At 43.7% G+C, this 16549-nt stretch overlaps 2 protein-coding genes across 2 annotated transcripts in view; both read left to right on the forward strand.

Annotated features, from left to right (window-relative positions):
* The window catches only part of ACP6 (acid phosphatase 6, lysophosphatidic), a 38825-nt gene extending 32723 nt beyond the window's left edge, over positions 1-6102 (forward strand). Inside the window, exon 9 of the mRNA XM_054452978.2 lies at positions 5401-6102. Coding sequence (XP_054308953.1) covers positions 5401-5488 — 88 coding nt within the window. The 3' untranslated portion in view covers positions 5489-6102. The remainder of the gene's footprint in view (positions 1-5400) is intronic.
* LOC129015142 (neuroblastoma breakpoint family member 11-like) overlaps positions 1-16549 on the forward strand; it is a 2260169-nt gene that overhangs the window by 668054 nt on the left and 1575566 nt on the right.

Here is a 16549-nt window from a genome sequence, read left to right on the forward strand (position 1 = left end):
GAACTGTGAGAGACTAAATTTCTGTTCATTACAAATTACCCTATCTGTGGTATTCTGTTATAGCAACACAAAATGGACGAAGACAACAGTATACTGTTATGAACTATGGTCACCATGCTGTGCACTAGATCACAAAGACTTACTTCTCCTGTTTAACTGAAACTTTGTACCTTTTGACTAACATCTCCCTTTTTCCCATCATCCCATCGCATTCTTACTGTCTTTGAAGATGGAGTATGCCAAGTAGCCCTGAGCCATGTCCTCATCTCGGGGTGAGCACAAGTTTTTCCTGTGCCTGGAATGCTCTCCTAGACATTTGCGTGGCTAGCTCCCTCTCTTCATTCAGATCTCAGCTCATTGTCATCTCAGAGAGGCCCTCCTTGCCCTCCTTCTACCTCCTGCCTTAGGTACACTCTGCCACCTTCTGTCATGGGCTGAATTGTGTCCCCCCTAAATCCATATGTTGACATCTTAACCCCTAGTACAGTAAATCCTCACTTGATGCTATCAATAGGCTCTTGGAAATGTCGACTTTCAGTGAAAGGACATGTAGCAGGTCCTTGAATAACATTGTGTTTTGTTCAACATCGTTGCCTTGTAACACTGATGAGCAAAACAGTTGCTTCTCTAATATGTTGTTTTACTTAAAGCTACAGTTTCCAAGAACCTATCAATGATGTTGCGGACTGAATGTACCTCAGGTGTAATGTATTTGGAGATAGGGCCTTTTAAGAGGTAAATGAGGTCATATGGGTGGGCTGTAATCCAATATGACTGGAATCCTTATAAGAAGAGGAAATGAGGACACAGTCACAGAGGGAAGATGACTATCTACAAGCCAAGGAGAGAGGCTCAGAAGAAACCAATGCTGCTGACGCCATGATCTTGGACTTCTAGCCTCTAGCACTGTGAGGAAATAAATTTCTGTTGTTTAAGCCACCTAGTCTGTGATACTTTGCTACGGCAGACCCTAGCAAATGAATACACTTTGTCCTGTCTTTCCCCCACCCTGCGATATTTATCAGTGCTGGATATTACATATTTGTGTATCTGTATGCTTATTTCCCTGACTAAAATGGAAGCTCCATGACGGCAGATTTCCTCTTGTTCACTGATGTGTCCCCAACACCTGGAATAGTGCCTAGTGCATGCCAGTGCTCAGACACTTGGACATTTGAATGACACATCCCCTCTGTCACTTCTCTCCGGGGCCCAAGGCCACCCTCCTAGGTTACCACAGTGGCTTCCTAATGGGCCATACCCTCACTTGCTTTCCATCACCCCTGAGACCTGGCCCCTGCCTACCTCTCCAGCTTCACCCCTCACATATCTCCCTAGCCAGACCTATAGTATGTTTTAAAAAAAAGGAAATCGCACTTCTCTGGCCTCTTTACCTTGGCACACATTTTTCCATCACCTGACCCCTGACCCACACTCCCTTTTCCTGTCTAATCCCTTTTCCTGTCTAGGCCTCCCGTGTTTCTGTTTGTCCTTCAATAGAAGGTTGTTTGTCTTGTCTTTTATTGTATTTCTAGAACCAAGTACAGAGACTGTACAAAGTGGACCTCAGCAAAGATTTACTGAATGAATAAATGAGTTCAGAACGCTGACTTCTCTTCTGTTGGCACCCAGGTGGCTTCTATGCACTCTCCTTCCACTCACCACTAGGGGGAAGCATGGAGTAAAGGAAAACACCAAGTTTTCGCTGGGTTCAAATTCTGACAGCGTATTTATTTCTTTGCAACCCTTGGACGGGTGTTTCTGAGCCTGTTTTTCCTCTCATGTAAAAATGGGCATAATGATACGTACTAATTAGGGTTGTTGTGAGAATTAATTAAGGAAATGTATAAGTGCCTTCAAGTATTCTTATTTTCCCTTTTCTCTTTCATCTCACTTCCCACGAGATTCTTAACTGTGGTAGGTTTCGCAAGCCAAGGGAGCCTTTGGGGATGCTCCTCTGCAGGCAGCGCCCCGTCTCCACCTGCCCTTCCCGGGGCACTGTGCCTGTGTGTGCAGGAGATTTGTACAGAACCCTGGCTCCCTCACTCACCAGCTGTGTGACTGTGGGCATGTCACTTAATTTCTCTGAGCTTCCATTTTCCCAACTATAAAGCGAGGAAGTTAATGTTTATCTACCTGATGATTTGTCCTGAGGATGGAAAATAGGATGTGAAAAGCTCTTCATAAATTCCTAACCTGTCCCTGCCTTGACTTCTTTCTCTAAGGGGCCTCAGAGTGCTGTTGAGGTTTAAAGAATTCCCACAGGAGGCTCTCACCCGTGTATGGCAAAGTGAAAGGCTTCCCAGGACGGAGGAGAGCCAGGCTTGCCAGGGAAGGCCGACTTCATCTGCGGCTCCCCTGATAGCTCTTCCCGAGGGCCTCGTGGCTTATCTTACAGAGCTCCTGGCTCTGGCAAGCCCTGGGATGAAGGACTGTCATTAGACAAGGCCATTCACTGCCATGTTCCTACTCCCCTGTAACAGTTAGTTCCACGAGGATCGTTAAAAACTACAGAAAGGGGACAGAAACCCTGAAGGGCCCAACTGAAGAGGGAGGAGGAGAGACTTCCCGTCCCACCCTCCCCTAGTCCTCGAAGCACCGGGACCTGGAGTGCTGACCTGTTTATTTTCATTGTAGGAAACTCAGGTCTTTGTCAGTGGTACCTGGCACCCCTTTTCCTCAGCTGGAATCCTCTAGGGCACCGCCATCTACCTGCAGAGGAGGCTGGGCGGGCTGCGGGGGGAGAGGTGGGCTAAGGGCACCTACCCTGTCTACTACATGCCAGGAAGGGATTATTCTTCAGCTTTGGGCTAGAGCGTGTCCTGGGGCTGCTAGGCAGCGATGAGTCTCTTCTGCTGGGTGGGGAATTCCCCGGGGAGACGGCTGTGTGCTCTGTTCAGACCCTGCCCTCTAGTGGCCAAGGGGGACTTCGCAGCCCGGCCCCTCCCAGTCCACCCTGCCAGCTTCTAGAAACCTGACCCCTGTCTAAGGCTGGCTGGAGAGAACTGAAAAACACTTTCCCCAGTAAAAAGCTGGTCTTCTCAGGATTCCGCTTTCCATTTGGCCTTTAAATAAAATGTACCTTTTCCTGAAGAAATTGGGAGGGGGGCAGTGGCCCACAGTCACCATGTCTGAGAACTCAAGAGACCACTGATCTTGGAGTCATGTGCTCTGAGTTCAAGTCCTGCTCTGTACCTACTACCTGTGTGACTTTGGGCAAGTCCATTAACTTCCTGTTGATAAGCCTGTATATCTTTATTTGTGCAATGAGACTCTAATATAGCATCTCCCTCATGGAATTATCCTAGGAATCACATAGATTAGGTATGGAAAGCACTTCCTAATATGAAAAGTGTTATACAAATATAAGCCATTGCTCCTGCTATGCCAGAGGAGCCTCTTTGTGGCTCCTCCGGAGCATTCCTCAGGGCTGTGGGCAGTGGGCGCCTGGGGACCTAGATGGCTTGCCCCTGGGTGGTAAGATCTTGGTGGCTGAAGACTAGGCTGTTTTAGGGGTGTTTAAGCCACATGAAGGATGCTGAAAGAAGCACCTACCTTGGAGAAAAGAGCCAGGGATTTGGATTCCAGTTTTACCACTTTCCTGGGCCCTGTGACCTTGGGCAACTCCTTTAGCATGGCAGAGTTTCTGTTTATCCACATGGAAGGATGGTGATACTATCTGCTGGGGGTGGGGGAGGGGGATGTAAGCAAAATAACCATGTGAAAGGGTATGGAAGGCACTACCTCCTCAGATACAAATGTTGAACCTGCATCTTCTTGTATTTGGGGCTTAAGGAAATAGGATCCAGCAGCTTACTGTAAGCCAAGAAGTTTGAGTCGCTCTGTGCTATACAGAGATTTTTAGAGAAGGCAAGTATGTGTGCTTTGAAATCAAAGGTACAGCTAAGTCAACCAGTAAAGGGAGTGTGCCGGGAGGCTGGGGCCAGTGTTGGTAGAGCTGTTTATATTGGTAGGAAAGCAGGGCATTTTTCTCTGAGGCAAGCCTTTCACAAAGGAAAATATGGGTTTGAGAGAGATTAAAAGTCTCAAAGGTAGGGGAAAGATGTAAGGAAATGGCCTGCACTGAATCACTGCAAAGGACAGTATTCATCAGAGAATTAATTTGGAAGGAAATAGAGTGTGAAATAACAGCAAGGCTTTCAACTCTGGGCACCATGGCCTTAAAAACCCAAGCAGTGCTTCCGAGGCTTGCCAGGACCCAGCCTGGGAGCTACCTCCGGAAAAGCAGCTGGGCGATGCCCAGAGACCACAAATTGCTGAGCTTGGGAGGAACTGATTGAGTGTGTAATTAAGGGGAGGGTTGTATAACACTTGGGTAAGTAGGACTTGATGGTGTCAAACCAGCAGGGCTTTTGGGAGATGAGAGCGCAGTCCCTGGAGCTGTTAGTAACTGAAGCCAGCTGCATAAAGGTAGGCATAGCTTACCTGGGCCTTGCACAGAGAAGGATGGAAGAGATCAGGAAGGGGAAAGGTTGAAGGAATGGTTGTTCTCTAGGTCAAAAATTCCAAAATGCTGAATACCTCAGGGGTTCAGTTCTAGGAGTAAGGTAACATTATGGAACAATGGGGAAATATCCCTGGAAACTGAAGATCAGAGAGCCTGTGGCTTGGCCGAGGTCATATAGCACCATGGAGATTTAATGGATTCTGAACTGTGATTGTACATCTTGGCCAGGTGGCTCACACCTATAATCCTAGCACTCTGAGAGGCTGAGGTCAGAGGATTGCTTGAGCCCAGGAGTTCGAGGCTAGCCTGAGCAACATGGCAAAACCTCATCTCTACAAAAAATTTAAAATTTAGCTTTCCATGGTGGCAAGTGCCTGTAGTCTCAGCTACTCATGAGGCTGAGGTGGGAGGATCGCTTGGGCCTGGGAAGTCAAGGCTGTGGTGGCCCATGTTCGTGCCACTGCACTCTAGCCTGGGTGACAGAGCAAGACTCTGTCTCAAAAAAACAAAAACAAAAGCAAAAACAAACCAGTGTATTTTTCTGTGTCACACTGATGGTGAAGACTGGAAGGTAATGGTTTGGAGTATAAAGGGAATGTCCTTTGATCATGTATGGGGATCAGGAAAGGAAATTGTTTGCAGTATATTTGTGGACAAGATGGGTATGTATGCGCTGGATACTGAAGCAACTAGGCATGTTCACCACTGGTTAAATTACTGGAGCCCTAATCCCTGGTATACAAGGCCTCATGGAATAGGCCCCCTGCCCACATCTCCAGCCTCATCCTCTACCACACTCCCTTTTGCTCTCCCTCAGATCTCAAGGAGTTGGCTGCCTCTTGTCATTTTAGATCTCAGCTTAAATATCACCCTCTCTCACATGGGAATATATGTGTATATGTATATATTTAATTGAGTGTTTATTTCTACAGAGACAACAGTAGAAGCCCAGTGGTTAAACACACAGGCTCTGCAGATGGACTACCCAGGTTGATGCTCCATCCTTTAGGATCCATATGACCTTGAGCAAGTGACAACTTCTCTGCATTTTAATCTATAAAATGGGAACAAGAAGAGTGCTTACCTCATAAGGCTTTGTGAGGAATAAACACATAAAGCATTTAGAGCAATGGCTGGCACATAGGCAAGCTAAAAAATATTAGCGATTATTTGTTTTTAAGTGTTTATTATCCCCTGTAACCTTCTCTGCAAAAAGCAGGAACCTTGTCTGGTTGGTTCACTGCTGTATGCAGTGAACATGCTGGATGCTATCTGTAGGTCATAACCTGGCATGTAGTAGGGACTCAGTTTGTACTTACTGAATGAATTTGCTGAATTAATAAAGAAACTAATTCAGTGGTCAGCTGTTCTTCAGGGAAGTGTTCCATGTTGTATGATAGGCCTTTGCCCTATTGGACATGTTTTTTTCAAAGATTTGCATAAAATACAACTGAGTAAAGATACAGGGTGCAGACTGGCCACACTTACTGAAGACATACAACTGGGGAAAATCACTTACTGGATGACTAATTGAATGAATGAATAAATGACAGATGTCTTAGATATGTTTGTGCTGATATCAGTTTTAGATCCTAGGCCAAATATTTTAAGATGAAACTTAATGGAGACAAATGCAGAGTTCTGATCCTGGGGCCTCAAAATCAGTTGCCCACAACTGAAGAGGGGTTTTAGTGAGGGATTTGTTCAGTGTGAATCAATAGTATGTGTTCCTCAAAATCCTAAATGTGCAATGGCTATCCTGGTACTGGAATGAAGGAAGTGATGTTCCACCCTGCACAGTTCAGAGCACAGCCAGGGAACTGTGCTCAGATCTGAGAGCCAGACTTGATCGCAGAGCTAGACAAGCTTGTCAATTGGAGAAAGACCATCAAGAGGAAGGGATCAAAGACACCGAGGGCATATCAAATATTTGATTTATGTGGGCACTGAGGACCACACGCAGAACAGTATTGTATAAGTTGCAGGGATGTATAGACTTGAGATCAACATAAGGAAAACCTTTGAAATAATCAGAGCTGACCATGGATGAATTGGGCTACCTTAGAGGGTTCTTTTACTAGAGGATTATAAGCTTACACTGGCATTTAGTCAAAGTATTGTAGAGGGTCACACACGGGCCAGTCCCTGCCTACCATGAGAATCTGAAGTTCTAGGATTCCACAGCATCCTTCATTCTCTGTGAACAGTTTGAGTCAGAGTCAGGCCTCATTTTGCTTTTCATGTGGTCAGGGATGGAGTTTGGTCCTCTAATTAGATGATTCTGAACTTTAAAAGCAGGAGGAGAGAAGTGCTTGAGAATCTGGTGACCCCAGTGTAACCCTATTAAAGTGTTGCTGTTATCCCCACCTTGGGCTGGCTGGGCTTGGGGACTCCAGGGATTAGTAGCTCTTGAAAATGCCTTCCTGCTGTGGCCACCACCATCCCATCATGGGATTTCCACTGTGATGCTTCTTTCTCTATGGCTTTTCTGTGCTACTTTTCAGTGCCCAGGAGGGCAGCAAGAGGGGTCCCTGGGTGTCCCTTCTGAAAGAAGAATCATGATTTTCTGCTTCAGCTAGAACCCTCTTACTGCCCAGCTGGTGTATCTTGTGAGCTTTCTAATTTACCAGAGCAGCCATTTCATATCTTTTTGCATTACAGCCTAAGGCATCTCTCAAAAATGCTCTGATAATTCATACTAGGCATACACACATGTTGTCTGATAACAGTTTCGCAAAAAGCCTATGACATCCAAATGTGAAGCAGCCAGCTCAAAGAGATCAAAGTCAAATATCCAGGGAGAGGCAGAGGCAGGACTCAAACTTTCACCTTTGACCTGAGGATCAGCATGTTTTCCTTGCATGTCTGCACATCTGGCTTCCGGGATGTGTCCCTTTGTCTCTTTGCTTTATCTGCTTCATCACACATGGCACCGTTCTCCTTTCACTTCTGGTATCTTTCTTTCCCCAAAACTTACCGCTACCTGTGCTTCAGTTCTTGTCCTGCTTCTTGTGATCTTCCTGCCAAGGATGGCAGGACTTCTTTTGTGTCCTCAATCCTTCCCACTCAATTGGTTCCTTCCTTTCTGTCTTAAATTAGTAGTACTTCTGTTGTCTTAAACTTTGCTTATTTATATTTTTCTTCTATCTAACCATCCTATTTCTCTTGCCTGGTACTGCCAAACCTACTGAGCATGTATAACTCAGTATCTCTTTGCCTCTTTCACACTTACACCCTTTCCCCCACATGCTTAGGTTTCTCTTTCTTCTGCTTTACCACAGCTACACTCTGGGAGACCAATACATTAATCAATTTCAAGTGCCATCCTTAGTGCCCTCACCTTTTTTGATTGATCAGAAGTATTTGGCCCTGCGGACCACCTCCTATTTCTTGAAAGCCACTCCCCCAACCCCTCAGGACTTATGCAACTCTATATTTTCATAGCTGCCTTAGTCACTGATTCATTTTTATCTGGACAACCATTTCCTCATCAGTTAGATGGGAGAGGTGGGCTAGATCATTTCTGTTTTCTTCCTATTCTGTGAATTTCAGTTTCTTTTGCTGGAACTTCTTCCTGCCTGCGGACTGTGCCAATCCCTCATGACTGAGTTCTTGGCCCTCCACTTGGCTCTCTATTCTCTCACTCCCATAGAGAAATAATCTATATTCATCTCCATGTGGAGGAATTCACATCTCCATATCTAGTCCAAACTGCTCACTCATCCCTGTCTCTTATTTCCAACTGTCCACACATAGACACCACTTCATCACTTCATACTCAACACTCCCTCAACCCCAACAAGGACTTCTCCCCAACTTCCCCAGTTTTTATTCATGATAATACTAGAAGCTTGGGCAAGATTGGGACAGGAAGAGGAAGCTAAGGGCTCTTAAGCTGTATTCTGAGAAAAAAAGTAATGAAGAAGTAAAAGACAGGCTCAGCATCTGGGGGAGAAGATTTAATAGAGGAGAGAGAGAAAATGAAAGCAGTTAAATCCAAATCCCTCTCTTTCCTAATAAGTCTTTCCTAACAACAGAATCTACCTTTAAGCCACAAATGGCCCAAGATTGCTGGGAGGGATTGAAACCTTAGAGCAGTGAGGACAGCACCTGGTTGATGTCAATGAGTTCAGATCTTCCTATTTGGTAGGTAATACCCTGGAGTAGATAAAGTTAAGTTACAGATGTCACTTCAGACAGTAATCTATGAGAAATGAAGATACTCTCAGATTTCTAGTCTCAAAGAACCAAAATACAAAGGCAAATGTGGCCCTAGTTTTTAAAACCCATAAAATGATAGACTCCAGAATTTAAGGACTAGAGAGCTCCTTGGTCTAGAGTGGACTTTTAAACAAAGGAAAAGTCTGTGGAGCACTTAGGAAAGAAAGCAGCAATCATCATTAGGAATCAGTACTTGGCTGAACTATTTCCTTTCTCCTTTAGGTTAACAGACCAGTAGATAGAAGATTCTCAGGAAATTTGATAAGATATTTTAGGTTGCACTTCCCTGTCTTCAATGTGGGCAGCTTCCTTTTCTTTCATGCCATGATGGTGCTTATAATCGCTTATTCAGTGTTCAACTTCTTCAATAGACTCTGGGTTTGATGAGCTCAGGGTGGGACCACTCCTGACCAGTTCACTGCTGCATCCACAGTTCCTAGCCTTGTAGAGACTGATGAATCAATCAAAGAGTCAATTACTCAATAGGTAGATGGAGAATGTGAGCTGGATGATAAGAGGTAGAATTATAAGTGATTACACAAGTATATTTAAAACATTTAAAAATTTCTGAATTGATGTCACTCTAAAGATTAGCTCTAACTATAAAGTCTTAGAAGACAACACAGGGGAAAAGCTTTATGACATTGTATTTCACAGTGATTTCTTGGATATGATACCAAAAGCCCAGGCAAGGAAAGAAAATATAGATAAGTTGGATTTTATCAAAATTAAAAAAAAAACTTTTAGGCATCAAAGGACACAATCAACAGAGTGAAAAGGCAGCCCATGGAATGGGAGAAAATATTTGAAAATCATTTATCTGATGAGGAATTAATATCCAGAAGATTTAAAGAACTCCTACAACACAACCACCACCAAAAATCCTCATCAAAAAACGGGCCAAGGACTTGAATACACATTTCTCCATGGAGGATACACAAATGGCCAGTAAGCGCATGAAAAGATGCTCAACGTCACTCATCAGAGAAATGCAAACCAAAACCACAATGAGAAAACAAACAAAAATAATAAATGTTGATACGAATGTAGAGAAATTGGAACCCTTGTACATTCTTAGTGGGAATGCAAAATGGTGCAGCTCTTGTAGACAACAGTATGGCAATTCCTCAAAAACTTCAGAGGGAGAAATGGGGAGTTATTGTTTAATGGGTACAAAGTTAGAATTTTACATGATGAAAAAGTTATGGAGATGGATGGCGATTATGATCACACAACAATGTGAATGTACTTAGTGCCATAACACATTAATGTATACTTAAAAATGGTTAAAATGGTCAATTTTTTGCTAGGTAATTTTTACTGCAATTTTTAAAAATGGGTGAAAAAAGCACCTCAGTTATGAGCTCCAGGTCTTTATCCTGGGTTCTTGTATCACTTTGATGAAAATATTACCAGCTTTGCTTTTGATAGAAAAGTTAGAACCAATATAAAGATTGTTAGAATAAGTTTGTTAGGACTTTAAGATTGTGGAACAACAGATCAGAATGAATATTGAAATTAAATAGGAATAACTAGAATTCTGAATATAGGATAAAAATAAGCAAAATAATACACAGGATTAGGAGTGATGACTTTTTTTACATGAAAAAGATCTTGAGGTTTTCATTTCCCAAAATTCCAATATAACTCCATAGCAGTTAAAAAAAAAAAAGAAAGAAACTTTTGCCTATTAGTGAAACTGTGCTCAGATAAAAGAAAGTAATAGTCTCACTGTGCTCTCTGCTGATCAGATAGTACTGGGGCACTAAACACTTTATTTCTTCTTTCAAGGTATGTGTAAACTGTGATGAAACAAGATAAAACTATGAGGGCAGTTAGGGAACTCAAAACCTGATCTCATTGGTCTTGATTGATGGACCAGGGCATTTAGCTTGGGAAAAAGAAAATTAGGAGGGAAGTAATAACTGTTTTCAACTATCTGAAGGGCTTGGATGAGAAAGAAGGACTGCTCTTATTCTGTATTTACTCCTACAGTCAGAATTGGGATGAATGGGCAAAAAGCTAAAAGAAGCCTGATTCATTAGGCGGCAGAATTTCTAAATATTAGAGCTAATGACGTTCAATGGAATGGCCTCCCATTATCGGATGGCTCAAGTGGAGGTGCTGGCCACCTGTCAGGGATACTTAGGGCAGTAGGGTGGCCCCTTCCAACACTACGATTCTACCTTTCTTTCAGCTTCTCAGTCTCAAAATCACATCGTGTTTGATTCTTACCTCTTCTCCAATGATTGTCCCCATTATCCAATGAAGTCTTGGGGGTTCTTCCTTCACAGCTGTCTTTGCTTCACCCTTTACTCTCCACTGCATCGCCAGGAGCCTCACCTCCTCAACCCCAGAATACGTGCGTGCTTCCAGTCAGCTCTTCCAGCCTGTCCTTGCTTCAATCCATCCTGCTTGCCCCTGCCAGTATCACTTGATAAAACACTTAGCATGTAAGTCCTCTGATTAAGACCAAAGAGTGGGTCCCAATTGCTTCCCATATCAAGATGAAATTCCTTTTCTTGGCCTTTGGGGCTATTCATTCTTCCCTTCCTTTTCAATTTCACATTCTATTATGCACATGATCAATTTTGTTTAAGCTATTCCCTTCGCTGTCATCTGGCCTGCTTTTCTTTATCCATCCATTCCCACTGCCATTTCCTCATTCATGTTGTTCTCTGTGTGTCCTCCACCCCCAGCCTCATTATAGGTAGGGTCCACCTCATGTACCACAACCAGCATGAAATCTTTCCTGGCCACCCAAGCTCATATGGATCCTTCTTCCCTCTCATTTATTTAACAGCTATTTACTGATCTTTGATAGAGTACAGGCACTATGTCAGATGCTGGTGAACAAGTGATGAGCAAGAAAAATTTGGCTCCTGACTTACACACAGTGGGCAAGATAAAATACATAATTGCTATGAAGGATACAGAGTTGTGATACAAAATGATGGCGTGTGTGTGTGTGTGTGTTGGGCATAGGTAGGTATTTGACAGGGTACTCAGAGAAGACCTGCGGACATGACAAATAAGCTGAGACCTGAGGGGCATGGAGAAGCCAGCCATTGGGAAAGCCTGGAGTCAAGTATGCCAGGCCAAAGAACTGGTATGGGTAAGGTCCTGTGGCAAGAAGGCCTTGGCACGCTGGAGATACTGAAATTAGCATGGTTCGGCTGGAGCACAGTGGGTGGGGGAAGGGCATGGAGCAAAACTGGAGAGGCGCTGGGGCCTAGCAGGCCTGCCAAAAATCTTGGGTTTCATAGTAATTACATTAGGAAGCCATGAAAGGGTCTTAAGGAAGAAAGTGGTGTGATTCATACTGGTTTTTTTGTTTGTTTGTTTTTAAAGACAGAGTCTCACTCTGTCGCCCAGGCTGGAGTGCAGTGGCACGATCTCAGCTCACTGCAGCCTCCGCCTCCTAGGTTCAAGCCATTCTCCTGCCTTAGCTTCCTGAGTAGCTGGGACTGCCGGTGCATGCCACCAAGCCCCGCTAATTTTTGTATTTTTAGTAGAGACGGGGTTTCACCATGTTGGCCAGGATGGTCTCGATCTTTTGACCTTGTGACCCACCCACCTCAGCCTTCCAAAGTGCAGGGATTACAGGCGTGAGCCACAGTGCCCAGCCAATTCATACTTTTTAAGGTTACTTTGTTTATATTGTGGAGAATAGACTGAAGAGCTAGAGTGAAAATACTGGTTAAAAAACAAACAAACACTTAATAAATGAGGTGAAAGATAGTAACTTCATCTAGAGTGATGAAGAAAAGTGCATGGATTTAAGATATGTTTTGGAAATTGGCACAAAAGGATTTGCTGATGGTTTTACATGAGGAGTAAAGAATTAGGAATGACTCCCAGGTGTCTGACATGAAAACTAGGGGATGGACATAATGTCATTTACTGTGATGGGGAAGTGGGGTATGGAGATAAGATGTGAGAGAAATTCAGAGGTTAAGTTTAAGACATGTTAAGTTTGAGGTGCCTGTCAGATTTCTCTCCTGGGTCTGGTTCTTCCTTTGTATGGAAGTGATCCTTGTATTTCCTCATTGATATTATCACACTTTTAAATAATGATGATTTTATTTTAAAGGCCTTGCAGGTACCAAGCATAACAGGAATGAAGAAAATTCTAGGGCTTTTCCAGCCTCATTGACAAGGAAAAAGCAAACTACTCTTCATTGCAGTGTTGACATTTCAAAACTGGCATTTAATTATTTACATACTTTCATATATTAAAGGTACATATACATGTGTATAAGTAAATCTGTATGTGTATATGTGTATATAGAAGTTTTCAATAGCTCAACTACTCACAGCTATCCTAGAGAATTTTACCAAAGCCCAGGAGATCTTCTGCAGTTTGGAGAACAAATCACAGTAATCCACCATCCCCTGTAATCAAATACATTTTGACTGAACCCAATAACAATGACTCAGTTTCTAGCAAGGTGCCAGGCCCAGCCCTTGTCTTCATTTCACGTTGAGAACCGAGCAGCCAGAAGCCAGTACTCCAGAGCCCGTAAAGCACCGCCAAAAGCGCGGCCTTAGATCACAGATCGATTCATGGGGACGGGCAGGAGTCTCCAGGGAAAACAGCTCATGGGGTAGCTGTTGAGCTTCTATGTGGGAAGTGAGGAAAATGAAAGCTCCTGGAAGCTTGGTAAAGATGAGAAACAAACATGAGCTCCTGGGGTCTTTAATAAAAAGAACTTTGGCTGTAGAAAACAAAAAGATTACTGAAAACTTAAATTCACCCTCAACACTAATTAATTGGACACTGGATATAACTGAGATTTGTAAGCTGTTTCTGCCCTTGACCCTGGCTCCAGCCTCTGGAGAATGGAAGAGTGTGGCTAGCACAGAGCTTCGGGTCAGCCCCTCATGAGAGGGGGTTGCTGGTCTAGGTGCAGGCGGTGAGGTATGAGAAACCCAGCCGCCCAGAGCCGCACAGCAACACGCCCAGCCGGCCCCAGTGAAGACATGCAGTTTCCTAGGGCTGGGTTTCTTTAACCTGTTCTTTGGAACCCCAGGGTACCCACATAATTGGGGACACTAAGCGGATATTTTGCAAGAGAAATCTGGGTTCTTTCGTGTTTGGTGAAATAACTGAATTTTCCCATGCTTTAACTATGTGTGAGGAAATAATTTCTGGTTCTTCTGTTTATTTTCTCTTTCTATGGTCATACATACACTCACCGTCTTCCTCTGACAGTATTGATTACCAAGCACAATTAAGCACTGAGACAGAAAGTTAACAGCTGAAGTGGGGTCACCTATAGGCAGAAAATAGATGCGTGTCTGTTTAACAGTAACCCAGATAAGAAGCCATGTTAAATAGAGACAACTTTTATTACAATCCTCATAGCATACCTTCCTTTTAACATTATTTTTATGATTTAGCTCCCTCCAATAGGAAATGTTTGGCCACCCACTGGTTTTGTGCTTTATAAACTTATTGCTTTAAATGTGTTATTAAAATCTTACCACCAAATTAGGATTCCATGACTTTTCTTAAATGTAAGGGTTTGTGACTTTGAAAAAAATTACAGGTCTGAGTTAGAGAAAAGAAAGTAGCAGTGAAGCTCAAGTTGCCTAAACAGCATGGGAAATATGATACAATTTAATGTTACTTCAAGCAAAAGAGATGAGTCCGAGGATTTTGTAGAATAAGCAAATTTTTGCAAGTGATCTTCCTGTGGTTCTCTCACCCCGCCCCCAGCCTATCTTCCACAATCTGATCACCTGATCACCTGATCCCTTGCTTAAAACTTTGAAGTTCAAACTCTTTAGTGGGCCACACTGGGCTCTCTGTGACCCACTCTCTCTCTAGGCTTCTTTCTTTTTTTTTTTTTTTTTTTTTTTGAGACAGAGTCTCGCTCTGTCGCCCAGGCTGGAGTACAGTGGCGCGATCTCGGCTCACTGCAAGCTCTGCCTCCCGGGTTCTGGCCATTCTCCTGCCTCAGCCTCCCGAGTAGCTGGGACTACAGGTGCCCGCCACTACGCCTGGCTGATTTTTTTGTATTTTTAGTAGAGATGGGGTTTCACCGTGTTAGCCAGGATGGTCTCGATCTCCTGACCTCATGATCCGCCCGCCTCGGCCTCCCAAAGTGCTGGGATTACAGGTGTGAGCCACCGCACACGGCCTAGGCTTATTTCTTACTTCTTCACTTCTTCCTCCCTTAGGCCATCCCATCAGCAAACCTTTGCTGTTCCCATTTCCTCTGCTTCAGTGCTCACACCACCATCCTCCAGGAATCCTCTCTCCTTTAAGAGTCAGTTCAAAAAATCACCTTTCCTTTGAGGATTCACTGAATTTTCCTTTCTGGCCCATTGCACCCTGTCCACACCTTCACTGTAGCAATCATCATATTGTATCGCAGTAACTGGTTTACACACCTGTTTCCACATCCCAGCCTTTGCACGGTTCTTGATACACAGTAGGTGCTCTATAAATATTTGCTAAATAAATGAGTCCTCGGGTTAAAATGCAACTTCCCTCTCCTTTCAGCGCCTTGAAATTACTCGGAAAAGGAAAAGAAATGACTGAAGTGTAGACAGTTTAAACGGAACACAGCAAGTACCCTGCCTGGGGTGCTCCTGGCCACTAGTTAAGGAGAAAGAATAAATATGGAGACTGGGGTCCCAGCACCTCTGTGGAGCTGTTGTGATTTCTGTTTACAACAGCCTGGCTAAGCAATCTGTGGGACCCAGGGCAAAATGGAAATGTGGAGCCCCTATTCAATAATTAAGAACTCCAAACAGTGACAGTGGAGCATTAAACAAAGCCGGAGTCCTGTCCAACTGCACAGGTGGCACAGATGACCACAGTTGCGTTGTAATGATAATATCAAGAAGTATAGAGCGCAGGGAGGCTGGGAGAAATGTTGGATCCATTTTTTAAGGAGTAGCTTTAAAATATGAAAAATTGTTTTCAATTTATTTTCTCATGCCGCCTCCTTCATAAGACCCCTATAATTATGTCTGTTTTCATGTGTAAGTGCAGAATCGTTTCTAAAGTAAATTATTTTATTTTACATTGTTTCAGGGAAAATGCTACATACTTCTAGTTAGTCCTTAAGAACAAATGCTATGAGCCACACACACTCCACCACTTTCCCCTGAAGTGAACAAGTCAATACTGCATTTTCTCCATTCAGTCCCAAACTTCAGGAGAGGAAGGAGAGAAGATTGGCTGGGCTTTCACAGGAATATGTTAATATGAAACATCTTTCATCACTCTTCCACTGATTTTTTAAAAATCTTGCATCAGTTCTCTATGCAGTAGCATCCAGTCTCTCTAAAGGTAATTTTATTTTATAACAATCTTAGTAAATGAGAAATTGTTGCATTTAGACCCTAAATTTGGCTTGTCAGACATTATCGTGATGAAATGGCATGTGCTGATAAAGTGAATGAAGATGTATGATGGGGTATTTTAAAAACTCAGGTGGGGAAGTTGATCTGCACTGCCGGAAGTTCTCCAGCAGGGGGCTGCGAGAGGAGTGCCACACATCCAGCTGCCCACAGCAGCCAGACCCACCGGTCTCTTGCTAGCCCTCTGAGTACCTGCTCTCCTATGTGGGTACCTTTTATGCCTTGACTCCCTGCCTGTGAGTAACAACAGGACCACACACCATGAGTGACTGCAACACTGTTGGGTACAGCAAGGAGGGGAGCGACCCAAGAAGCCAGACCAGCAGACAAATGCCAGGTGGGACCCTTCCTTCAGGTTCTCATCTTGTGCTGCCCATGCTTGGCTGTTAGTCTGTTCTCATCTATATACTTTAAAGCCGGAGAACCCAGAAACATGGCTAAGTTTGTGAAACAAAATCTTCATTTTACTATCCTGATTTCTCT

This window comes from Pongo pygmaeus, chromosome 1 (assembly GCF_028885625.2).
Source record: "Pongo pygmaeus isolate AG05252 chromosome 1, NHGRI_mPonPyg2-v2.0_pri, whole genome shotgun sequence".
In the NCBI taxonomy this organism is placed as follows: domain Eukaryota; kingdom Metazoa; phylum Chordata; class Mammalia; order Primates; family Hominidae; genus Pongo; species Pongo pygmaeus.